The sequence below is a fragment of the Cornus florida genome, unplaced genomic scaffold (assembly GCF_030987335.1).
Source record: "Cornus florida cultivar Cherokee Brave unplaced genomic scaffold, ASM3098733v1 CherokeeBrave_3.0.0_Hap2_Chr02, whole genome shotgun sequence".
Taxonomy (NCBI): Eukaryota; Viridiplantae; Streptophyta; class Magnoliopsida; order Cornales; family Cornaceae; genus Cornus; species Cornus florida.
Genome location: NW_026775572.1, coordinates 67,577,813 through 67,590,355, shown reverse-complemented (window position 1 = coordinate 67,590,355; position 12,543 = coordinate 67,577,813). Strand labels below are relative to the sequence as shown.

At 38.7% G+C, this 12,543-nt stretch overlaps 1 protein-coding gene across 1 annotated transcript in view; it reads right to left on the bottom strand.

Annotated features, from left to right (window-relative positions):
* Positions 1–12,543, bottom strand: part of LOC132295226 (serine/threonine-protein kinase EDR1) — a 42,778-nt gene that overhangs the window by 2,284 nt on the left and 27,951 nt on the right. The window contains exons 7-11 of the mRNA XM_059793398.1: positions 11,994–12,094; positions 8,386–8,464; positions 8,198–8,296; positions 7,685–7,753; positions 7,521–7,570 (exon numbers count right to left, since the gene is read on the bottom strand). Coding sequence (XP_059649381.1) covers positions 7,521–7,570; positions 7,685–7,753; positions 8,198–8,296; positions 8,386–8,464; positions 11,994–12,094 — 398 coding nt within the window. The remainder of the gene's footprint in view (positions 1–7,520; positions 7,571–7,684; positions 7,754–8,197; positions 8,297–8,385; positions 8,465–11,993; positions 12,095–12,543) is intronic.

The following is a 12,543-nucleotide window of genomic DNA, read 5'->3' as shown; positions in this document are numbered from 1 at the left end:
TATGCCTCATTATCCTAAGGATTTGATTTGTATATGGAGAGGATGCCGTGTGAGTAGCGTTGTTCGTGATTATTGGAGAGTTGTATACCACTGTGTTTGGTGGTGCATTTGGAAGGAGAGGAATAGTAGAATGTTCGAAGGAAAAGAATCGTCTACGGCGATTCTGAAACTTCACATCATACGCTCTCTTTTCAGTTATGTGGAGAGGAAGTCCTGTTCTTCTTCCGAAGATTTAATTATTTTTTTGGCTTCTTCGGGATCTTAATCCCTAGTTCCACTTTTGTATAAGGGATGCGTTCCCCTCTTGAACGCCTTTTTTATTTCAATTATTACTTATCAAAAAAATATATATATTGAGTCTACCCAGATCCCAAAAATTATACCTAGAGGGTAGAATTTTACCAATAAGATAGCAGGAAGCATATACCAGTTCCCAATTCCACCAATTCTATTGTATAGTCTTATAATGTTATTTTTGTGCCTTTTTATGTAAATTAAGGCTCAAGACTTGAGCAACATTATACAATGACACTGAAGCCACTTAAATGTCCTAATTAGGACAATTATATCCAAATTTTCTTCACACTTTAACCATATACCCACTCTTCTAGCATATTTCAGATTTTAGGTCTTTCAATTTCACACTATTGCTTCTTTTCAATGTTGCTTCCTTCCAACCCCCAACCTTCCTCCTTACATATATATTTTTTTTTCCTCTCCTTGGTTGCTAATTTTGCTATGAGGTGTGACACATAAGGGGACAATTTTTTGCTTCAGAACACAACTCCAAGCCATTGACTTCAATCCCCCTCTTTTTCTGTAACTACACAATTTTTGTTTCAAACCAATTATTCTTTTATCTGCACAAATGTTTATACTCATTTTTGTTTTCACCCCTATGCTAAGGGTTGTACTACAAAACGAGTAGGTGAAGCATCTTAAGATAGAATTTTTCTTTTTAACCTAATTTGAATATTTTCATGAAATGTACACTAATTAATAAATAACAATCCATGAATGTTTGCATCTAATGCTACGACATCTTATCATCTCGTGTTCGGTGAAAATTAAATATTTTTCATAATAATAAAATTGTTTACTTCCAAAACCATTTGGGACTATTCCCAATATTTTTCTTAATTTCTTACATCTTTGTCATAAGTTTTGAGCCCGTTCATGAATTTTAAGAATTTTAAAGATGCATGATTATTATTAGAATTTTATCTTCCACACTTCTAGAATCTTAAGAGCCCCACTCTTAAGATGCTTCACCTACTTTTAGATGGATTCTTGGGCGGGTAGGTTTTCAGTGTCATGCGCTTTTTCTTTGGAGGAGGATGGTTTCCATTGGCTCTTTTTGGGTGTTTATGGCCCGACGGAGGATAATGTATGCCATTTGTTCTAGGAAGAGCTTGGATAAGTTAGAAGCAAATGGCCTTTCCCGTGGTGTGTTGGAGGGGATTTCAATGTCGTGCGCTCTCCCTTTGAGAGTTCGACGGGGGGTAGGTGGACCTCGGATATGGAGCTTTATTCGGGGTTTATTGATGACTTTCATTTGATTGATTTGCCCTTTGGAGGTAGTGTCCTTTAATTGGTGTAGTGGCAGATCTTCTACTCTTTCCCGCTTGGGCAGATTCCTAGTTTCTGGAGATTAGGAGGAGAAATTTTCTGATGTGACTCAAGCAGTTTGGGCTCAACCTACCTCTGATCATGTTCCGTTGGTTTTGGACTGTGGTGGGTTGCGGAGTAAAAGGTCCCCTTTTAGATTCGAGAACATGTGGCTTCGTGCAGAGGGCTTCCCTAACAAAGTTCAGTCTTGGTGGGAGGGATATGGGGTGGTTGGCACTCCAAGTCATGCCCTTGCGGGTAAGTTGCGCCTTTTGAAGGAAGACATTAAAACATGGAATAAAGAGGTGTTTGGGAATCTGGAGTAGAGGAAAAATCGTACTTTATCAGAGATTGCGGACTCCTTGAGGAGTAGGAGGTTGGAGTGCCAAGCAGAGTTTGCTAAGATTGCTATCATGGAAGAGATCTCGTGGAAACAAAAGTCTAAAGCCTTGTGGCTCCAGGAGGGCGACAAAAATAAGAAGTTCTTTCATAGACTTGCCAATGCCCATAGAACGGGAGGATTCGGGTGGGAGGAGAGTTGTTGTGCGAGGAGGAGGAGGTGTGCAAGGGGATTGCTGATTGATATAAGATGCTGTTTACAAAAACCTCTAATTGGAGACCCTCGCTTTGGGGGGGGGACACCACTGAGAAGTGCTCTGGTTTGGAGGAGCCTTTTTCTGAAGAGGAAGTCTTGACTGTTTTAAAGAGTTGTAATGGGGATAAATCCCCAATACCTGATGACTTTTCCATGAGATTCCTTTTTAAGAGCTAGGAGGTGGTTAGGGGGGAGGTGACGGGTACTCTTTATGCTTAGGGTTATCTTAAGAAAAAGTCTGAATGCTACATTTTTTGCTCTTATTCCAAAGAAAGGGGGGGCATTGGATGTTTGGGATTTTCGACCTATCAGTGTGGTGGGATGCATCTACAAGTTGATTATCAAAGTTCTTGCTTTTAGATTCAAGAGTCTTGGATTGGGTCATTTCTGACTCTCAAAACGTTTTTGTGGGAGGCCGTCAGATTTTGGATTCAACTCTTATCGCTAGCGAATGTGTGGATTCCAAATTGTGTATTGGGGTTCCTGATGTCCTCTGTAAATTGGACATTAAGAAGGCATATGATCATGTGAGTTGGAGTTTTCTTCTCTATCTGTTAGAAATGATGGGGTTTGGTGAGAGATGGAGGCGATGGATTCAATTTTGCATTTCCAGTCCTCGCTTCTCTGTGATCATGAATGGATCTCTAACGGGATTTTTTTTTCCAGTTCGAGGGGCTTAAGGCAGAGGAATCCGCTCTCCCCTTTTCTTTTCCTTATTGTGATGAAGGCACTTAGTAAACTATTGAGGAGGGCTATGGACTTGGGTTTTCTGGGAGGTTTTATGGTGGGGAGGGATGCTGCTAGTCAGTTGGAGATTTCTCACTTGATGTTTGCCGACGACACTTTGGTGTTTTGTGATGCGGATATGTCTCAGTTGAGATATTTGAGATGTGTTCTGATTTGGTTCCAAATTGTCTCCGGTTTGAAAGTGAACGTGGGAAAGAGCGTTTTGGTGCCAGTTGGGGAAGTTCCTGAGATCGCGATTTTAGCAGGGGCTCTTAGGTGCAGCATTGGTTCGTTTCCTATCTCCTATTTGGGTTTACACCTTGGGTCGTCCTCGAGGAGGGTGGAAAGCTGGGATCCTGTAGTGGAGAGGTTCAAGAAAAGGTTGGCAAGATGGAAAAAACAATATCTTTCCGAGGGAGGACGAGTCACCCTATTGAAGAGTACACTTTCAAATCTTCCTACTTACTTCCTCTCATTGTTCCATATTCCTTATTCCGTGGTTGAGAGGATTGAGAGGCTGCAGCGGAATTTTCTATTGTTTGGGGAGGGTTCCCATCTGGTTAACTGAGAGAAGGTTTGTTGTCCGCTTCTTGTCAAAGGCTTGGGTATGCCTTTCAACAAGGCTCTCCTCCGGAAGTGGCTTTGGAGATTTGGGGTGGAGAGACATAGGCTTTGAAGGAGGATGATAGCGAGTAGATTTGGGGAGGGGAGAGGAGGTTGGAGTTCCCTTGAGGTGCATACTCTAGGGGGAGTTGGTATTTGGAAATTCATTCCGAAACGATGAGATGTTTTTTCGAAACACATCAAATTTCGGCTTAAGGACGGTAGGAGGATCAATTTTTGGGAGGACGTTTGGTGTGGTGACCGCTCGCTTGCTCTCTCTTTCCCTCGCATTTTCAGGATTGCCACAGATAGGCAAGCCATGTTGGTTGACCATTATCGACTTGATAGCGGAAGATCGTCTTGGGATGTTTGTTTCACGAAGCACTTTCAGGATTGAGAGATCGAAGACGTTGTTGGTCTTTTGGAGTTACTTTATCGCCAAGAGATCATGAGTGGAGATTCTGATGGCTGGTTGTGGGTCCATGCTTCTCAAGGCCACTTTGATGTTCGGTCCTTTTATAGATGTCTCACGGAGGGACTAGAGGTTCCATTCCCGTGGAAGGCTGTTTGGCGCTCCAAAGCCCCCTTAAAGGTGGATTTCTTTGCTTGGACATTTGTTTTGGGAAACATTTTGACTCAAGGATAATTTGAGGAAAAAGAATCATGTGTCGTAGAGATGAGGAGACGATGGATCACCTTCTCTTGCACTGCAACATGGCTAGGGAGTGCTGGGATTTGATGCTTGGTTGTTTGGTGTTCAGTGGGTCATGCCAAGAACCTCGGGTTGATTGAGGCTTGGAAAGGTTGCATAGTGGTGGCTCAAGTCCAGGATGTTTGGAGGATTACGCCATTGTGTGTCTGGTGGTGTCTTTGGCTCGAAAGATACAAGAGATCCTTTGAAGGAAAGGATACTCCTATCTCCATGTTTAAGTTCTCTATTATTACTACTCTTTTTTGTTAGGTTATAGGGAGAAATTATAGATATTTAGAGGAGATTGTAGATTTTTTGGACTCCATAAAAGTTTAGAGGCCCTTTTTGGCCTTGTGTAGCTCCCTTGGGATACGCTCCACTTTTGAGCGCTTTTTATACATTTTACTTGTCAAAAAAAAAAATGTAGATAGGATCCTGGTTTCAATAGCCTTGACTAATGCTGCATCTTAATTGCCAATTTGGTCATGGTGTATAAAAAACAGAAGCTTCCTTCAGAGAGCGATCTTCTATGAACAAAAGCAATATGCTATTGTTGCAAAAAGAACTCAAACCTTCCCATGTAATTCAGTATGAAACTTCAAAGACTATTGGGAATGCAAATCAAATAATCTTAATACATTATGTTCCATTTATGTTTACAAAAACTAAAACCTACTATAGAGGCACTGAAATCCAGTAGTAAACTTTTTTTCTCAACACGCCAAAATAATAAGTGGTTGCAAGAAAGTTAGAGAAATACAACAACAATCAAGCCTTTTTCCCAACTACTTGGAGTCGGCTACATGAATCCTATGTTTCTACTTCGCTCTATTTAAGGTCATAGCCTCAATCAATCCAACGAAGGAAATTAAGAGAAGTAAATACTTTTTTTTTCCTTTTTCTTTTATTAATTTTTTGAAAAAGCAAACCTTAAAAATTATCTCATCGCGGCGGGAGGGGGAAGAAAAAGCAAACTCACAAGTTTGTTTCTTAAAGCAGCAGCAATTTTGTGCATAATAATGCCGAAGGTTAACTTTGTCTCCAATCTTTTCCCTCCAAGCACCCCTCGTTGTCAGGACGATAGGGTGATGACACCTTTTATTTGTTTGGAATTGGAAAGCTTTGTTCTAATGTTCAAGATCGCAACCCTAATTTTCTTCCACATATAGGCAAACCAAAAGAAGCTATGAAGCACCGACACGGCTAACATGGACGCTGTGCCGGTGTCGGACACACGTGTCCAAGGCTTGGACACGTGTCCGACACCCCTCAAACCTTATCCCTTTTTTTATATTTTTGTGCTACATCGGACACACCCGGACACCGGTAAGACACGTCGGAGGACACACCAGAAGATGCAGAAGAAGCAAACCTGTGGAGATTGTCTGAAGACATATCAGAAGAAGATGCAGAAGAAGCAGACCAGTGGAGATCAACGATGGGTTCGATATTTGATGTGGGTACATGTATATATCCAAGAGATATAGATAAGATCTGAAAAAAGATGGAGGGAATCAGATAAAAGAGATGGAAGGGATGAGGGAGAATCGGCCTGAAGAGAAGGACCAAGAGACGTGTGTGAAAGAGTGAAAGACATTATCTTCAGCTAAAGACGTGTGGTTCAGATCTCAACAGCACCCATCTGATAATTAGGGCTTCATTGCCTTTTTGTTGCCTATTGGGCTTGTTGCCCTTATGAGCCTGCTAGTCCTCTTAGACTTTCAACTTGTTTAACATTCCAAAAAAAAAAAAAAATTTGGGCTATGGAGGGCTATATGGTGAGCCTAATTTAAATGGGACAAGATCAACTAAGAATGGGTCCATTGTTGTGGGACTCGAAAGCTGTTCAAGAGCTTTTTTGGTAGCAGCAGTGGTTCGAAGAAAAGAGGCTATGAACCAGCTGATAGAGTTCTTTCTTCTTTCAAATTAACCCGGAGTGACAACAGGAAATTCCAAGGCTCTCGTGAAAGGCCCAGAAAATCATGATACATCGGGGGATACATTGATCACGTGCCCCACGTAAAAGTTCCCCTTCGAATACATATATAAGAAATTGAGAAAAAGTTGATTTTTTTAATATAATAAAAAATTATATTACAATTTGCTTTTTGAGCAAAAGTTAAGGAATCATGCTGAACTTCATCTGTTTAGAGGAGTCATTGCATGGTGAAATGGTAAAGGCTGAGACAAGCAGCCTGAGGACACAAGTTTGTTTCTTAAGGCAGCAGCAATTTTGTGCATAATAATGCCGAAGGTTAACTGTGTCTCCAGTCTTTTCCCTCCAAGCACCCCTCATTGCCAGGACGACAGGGTAATGACACCTTTTATTTGTTTGGAATTGGAAAGCTTTGTTGTAACGTTCAAGATCCCAACCCTAATTTTCTTCCACATACAGGCAAACCAAAAGGAGCTATGAAGCACCAACACAGCTAACATGGACGTTGTGCCGGTGTCGGAAACGTCTGACACGGACACGTGTGTCCAAGCCTTGGACACGTGTCCGACACCCCTCAAACTGTGTCCCTTTTTTTTTATATTTTTTTGCTACATCGGACACGCCCGGACACCAGTAAGACACGTCGGAGGACACGCCGGAAGATGCAGAAGAAGCAGACCAGTGGAGATCGACGATGGATTCAATATTTGATGTGAGTAAATGTATATATCCAATAGATAGAGATAAGATCTGAAAAAAGATGGGAGGGAATCAGATAAAAGAGATGGAAGGGATGAGGGAGAATCGGCCTGAAGAGGACCAAGGTGATAGACTGAAAGATACTATCTTTGGCTAAAGCTTGTGGTTCAGATCTCAACAGCACCCATCTGATAATTAGGGCTTCATTGCGTTTTTGTTGCCTATTGGGCTTGTTGCCCTTACGGGCCTGCTTGTCCTCTTGGACTTTCAACTTGTTTAACATTCCAAAAAAAATGAAATTTGGGCTGTGGAGGGCTATATAGTGGGCCTAATTTAAATGGGTTAAGTTTATTAACATATATATAAAAAATTGAGCAACAGTTGATTTTTTTAATATAATAAAAAAAAATTATTCCTATTTTATTGTTGTATCCTTCCCGTATCCGTGTCTATTTTTTAAAATTTACCACATCACCATGTCAGTGTTGTATCATACCCATGTCCCTGTGTCCGTGTCCGTGCTTCATAGAAAAGATCCTTCACGGAGAAAGACTGAAGTGAAGGAGTATCAACCATGTAAGCAATAACAAAGCAACCACCACATGTACCACTGAAGTATAAACATAGAACGAGTAAAGATGGAATGCAAACCAGAAACTCACTTCTCATTTGAAGGTTCATTGCGAAGAACTTCTGGTGCCATCCACTCGGGCTAAGGAATTAAAGAGAACTTTATCAGACAGAGACACATAAAGGGCATGGAAACAAAATGCAGAAGCATTTTAAACCACAAATGAATCCAAAAATGCAGACTTGAGATTCTCACCGTTCCAGCTGTTGATTTCGATGACAAAAATGTGTTGTGCTTCAAGCGTGACAACCCAAAATCACCTACCTGTATGATTAAAAAATGACATTTCATAAAGAAATATGAACAGAATAACCAGTAATTTGGATAGCATGTTATAATCATGCTCTTTATTTCATTTTTATTCTCTTCTCTCTGTATCCAATTTTGAGCATTTTTCGCATTCTTAAACGAGAACAAACAGGCTACCTCATGTACACTCCCATTTCAACACTCCACTCATCAAACAGCTCATTTGGGATAGTTCACCAGTCTTAACAAGCCAAACTCTAGCTTGATCTTGAATTGGATTTTTCTAAAACAACAAACAGGCTACCTCATGTACACTCCCAGTTCAACACTCCACTCATCAAATAGCTCATTTGGGATAGTTCACCAGTCTTAACAAGCCAAACTCTAGCTTGAGCTTGAATTGGAATTTTCTATGACAAGCCAAGCATCAAAATACCAAAAGAATGAACGGAATTGTACCTTAACATTCCAATTCTTATCAACCAACAAATTTGGCGACTTCAAATCACGGTGAACAATTGTTGGTATACTGGCATGCAAGCAATTCATACCCTTTGCCTGCAAATCAGGGCTTGAAAATTGGAAACAGATAAAGAAAGATGTAAACATTTAGAAAAGCGAACAACATGGGATTGATTATATCATACCACATCAAGAGCCATTTTAATTCTACGCTTTTCATCAATTTGACATTGAGGACGATGAATAATCCGATATAAGCTTCCTCTGGAAATCAAAGAGCACTTGTTACAAGTGACTCATTTCACACTACTTGAATGATAAAGCTATACATATCCATGAATATGCAATATATTATGAACTTGAAACAACAATATCAAAAGCAATTTGGATTTATACCAAGTAGGTCAACAAAATAAGTTATTTACTTATAGAGATGCAAAAAGAAGAAGAAAAATCTTCATGTGCTTTTGATAGAATTAGATAAAACATATAATGAGGTTCCTAGAGATATCGTATAAAAGAGTCATCAATAGAAATATAATATGAAAGACGTGTGACTGAGTTAGACAACTAATAAGAAGTGAAGGACAAAAAAATGAATTTTCAATTACTATAGCTTTTTTATTAGATATGAGCATTAAGTCTCAATCTTTTTTCCAAATATTGATACAGATAATTTAAAACACATTCAAGATGAAGCTCTATGGAATATCATTTGCTAATTCAATTGATAAAACTAAAGCAGGAAAAAATGTTAAATTAGAGGTTTGACAAAACTCTTTTTAAGATAAATGGGATTAAAACCAGGTATATGGAAAATAACTTCAACAAAACTAGAAATATAAATGGAGAAGTAATGAAAATCGACATTGAAGAGATAACAAAAGCAAACGGTTTTGTTACATAGGTTAAATTATTCATAGGGAAAGATTGGAGATGATATTACAGAGGAGTGTTCTTGTAATATCCCAGAACAACTTCATTTTTTTTTGAGTATAGGGCTAGTGGAAAGTTGAAACCTTATTTACTCTTAAATACTGAACAACAAATAAACAAAGATCCAAGGAAAAAATGGTCATTTTAGTATTTTACAGAAAATTAGTATTTGGATCAATCGAACCTTAGATGTATCAATTGAAAATGAGCGGTGACATGTGACCTAAGTGAACTTGGATCAATCAAACTAATTGGACTTCAATCGATCGAAAATTACCAGCTTGAGAAAAATATGGTAGAAGGACTCTATGCAAGCCCTTTTATAAATAGGGGGCTCCCCCAACCAATTTTGACCATCAAACTAGTGAGAGAAACCTAGAGAGGGAAAGTAAGAGCACAAGAGAAGAGAGTGACAGGAAGAGAGAAATAAAGAAACATCATGGAAATAAAGAAACATCATGTTTATTCCAACAGCATCAAGCTCATGCATTTGGAAGAGGATGGTGGCAGTCAGACAGTTTAAGACAATACATCAGTTTTAGAGTTGGAAATGGCAGCAGTATTAGCCTCTTTGATGATCCTTGGTGCCAGAACCATACACTGATCCAGAAATTCTCATATAGAATATGCAGGGATCTAAATTTAAGAAGGGATGCCAGTCTGAGTTCTCTTATTTGAAATGGCAGGTGGACTGTCTCTCCTGTCAACTCACCTATTTTAAAGACAATTAAATAACTTGATTCTGGCTGTTCCTATCTATGATGGTAATGACTAACTCCTATGGGACAAAGCTGGCTTTACTTTCAAGAAGGCTACGACTCTTTGGACAGGAATGACACTTAAAGTTGCTTGGTTGAATCTATGTTGGAATGGATCAAGGCCAAGGGTCACATACACTTGTTGTCTGTTTTTCATGACAGACTTCCTTTCCTTTTAATCTGAGAAAGAGAAGCATATGCATAGCATCAGTGTGTCATTTGTGCTATGCTGAATCTGATCATAGAGAAATCCTATTTTTCACTGGTAGTTTTGCTACAAAAGTTTGGAAATGGATTTCTTGTCTTTTCAATTGGAATGTGCAGTTTGTATCTGTTTCTCAACTGACAGATTGGTTCATGGGTATTAATGGATCTACTCTAGCAATTAACGTTAGTAAGAGGGTGTTCTCAACTTCTATATGGCACAACATCTGGAGTGACCGAAACTGTCAATTTCATGATGGGAAGTCCAGCACTGCGGAAGAAGTCACAAAGCAATTATTGGCTTTTGAGTCCTTTTCTGGTTTAGTAATGGACTTTGTCAATTTCATTGTATCTGGTAGGGGTATGCCCCCATTTCTTAGCCATGTACTCTATTGTTCTTTTTAATAATATTTTTTCCATCTAGCCCGGAAAAATAAAAAAAAAAATAAAAAAACAAGGATGGTCAAAGACTCCCAAATTCCCAATGTGGATATTGATATGCAGGATAAGAAGAATAAAATTAGGAATTTTGACATGAGATGTTGAACTTGGAGATAAATTGGGGCAGAAAAAAATCAACGAAGATGATTTTGTCATGTGGAGCAAAAACCAAAAACTAAAATCCTAAGAAATAGTGATGTGGTCCACGTTCAGGGTAATGTGAAAAAAAAAAAAAAGGAAGAGGCAAACCAAATTTAACATGTATTTAAATAATAAGGAAACATAGACTAGCATGTGGTTTAATTGAAATAGCTTTAGAGGATAATAGCAAAATAGGATTCATGAAACCTGACTATGAATAGTTAATATAAAGCTTTGTCTAGTTAAGTTGACATCTTGTCAATTGCTAACATAGTATATGTCTTTTACTAAAGGGTTCTCATCTTAATACTAAACCAGAGACGGGGAAGGACTATTTTTAAAATTTTCATTCATAAAGTTTACAACACCAACCTTTAACAGTTTCACAATTCTAAGATCCCTTCAAGAACTCATTGAACACAAGAATGTGCATGTTAAATTTTCATAATCTATAGTCTTCTTGGACTTCTAATAGGCCATTACATTATCCAAAACATCCAACAGCATTCCAGTTTCCTACACACATAATTTGTAGAGCTTCTCATGAGCCATCTGGATATCCAAGTCATAACATACCAAATGGTGCTTAATGATAATGGGCAGATTTTACAGCGCAATGGTGGGAGCCTCAAGCACTGGGTTTGCCCTTTTCTTTTAATTAAAATATGATTTCTGCTGAAAAAGGCAAATTCAGTTAAATATGTTAAAGCAGAATGTAAAAATAGATCCATGTAGCCAACCCGAGTCACCCAAGTAGTTGGGGAAAAAAGGCTTTGGTTGATTTTGTAATTGTTGTTGTATTGTGAAACAATTCAGTAAGTGGGTATTTGAAGGTAGAAACTTAATATAGCGTGTTGGACCTTCGAATCTACACACACTAAAACAGACCATTCAGATTCTACCATGCATCCAAATAGATCCTTCTGTTAAAGGAAGAATGCCAGTAATTATTACTGCACATGAATTAAAATAGCATGACGGGAAGTCCGCAACTGCCTAGATATCTCCCATCCAGATTTAATGATTTCTGATCACTTAACAACAGGAAAACCAACAAATCAATCGACCACAACACAAAAGAGAGAATTTTTCATCGTTTTTTATCCGAACCCTAACAGAGCCTCAAGTTGATATTATTAGAAAAAACAAAGATGTCCAGATAATTGCAATCAATTAAGATGATGTTATCAGGTTGTAGAGTACATATTTAAATTGCAGTTATTCAAATTAAACAAGCCACATGCCAATGCTTTTTTTCTTAAGGCAATTCAACTCACAATGATAATATAAGAAAGAATAGAAAAAAACTAAACCTTGGGAGAAACTCGGTGATAATAGAGAGGTTCGGAGGGCGAGTGACAGCACCCATGAAGAGAACAACATTTGGATGGCGAAGTCTACGCATTATCCGCACCTGAGACAAAGAGTCAATCATGCTTGATGAATTATTTGCAGTGATAAAAGATAACAACATGAATAATATATTCCATTATGTTCTAATTGGTTGCCAAACACAGGAAAAGGAAAGATAACCCAGATTTTCAGTAATCTCTGGCTGCAGAGAAACAGAAATATTAATTAAACCTTGTGAAGTTCCGAAGTCAGCTCCACAACTCTTAGCCCATGTCATCCCGACACCCAAAAAAATATATTTATGGAAAATGAGTTTTCAGCACCAAAATTATATTTCTGCAGATCAATTGCTTTCAAGTAAAACAGAGGGTAGAAATTGGCACACCATGAGTACCATAACATCTTGCACCATATGCAAGATAGCCACCAGTACCATTAGCACCACATGACCCACTAATACACCACGATCCAACCATAGTTTCTTTTCATTTCCAATACTCAGTAAGAAAG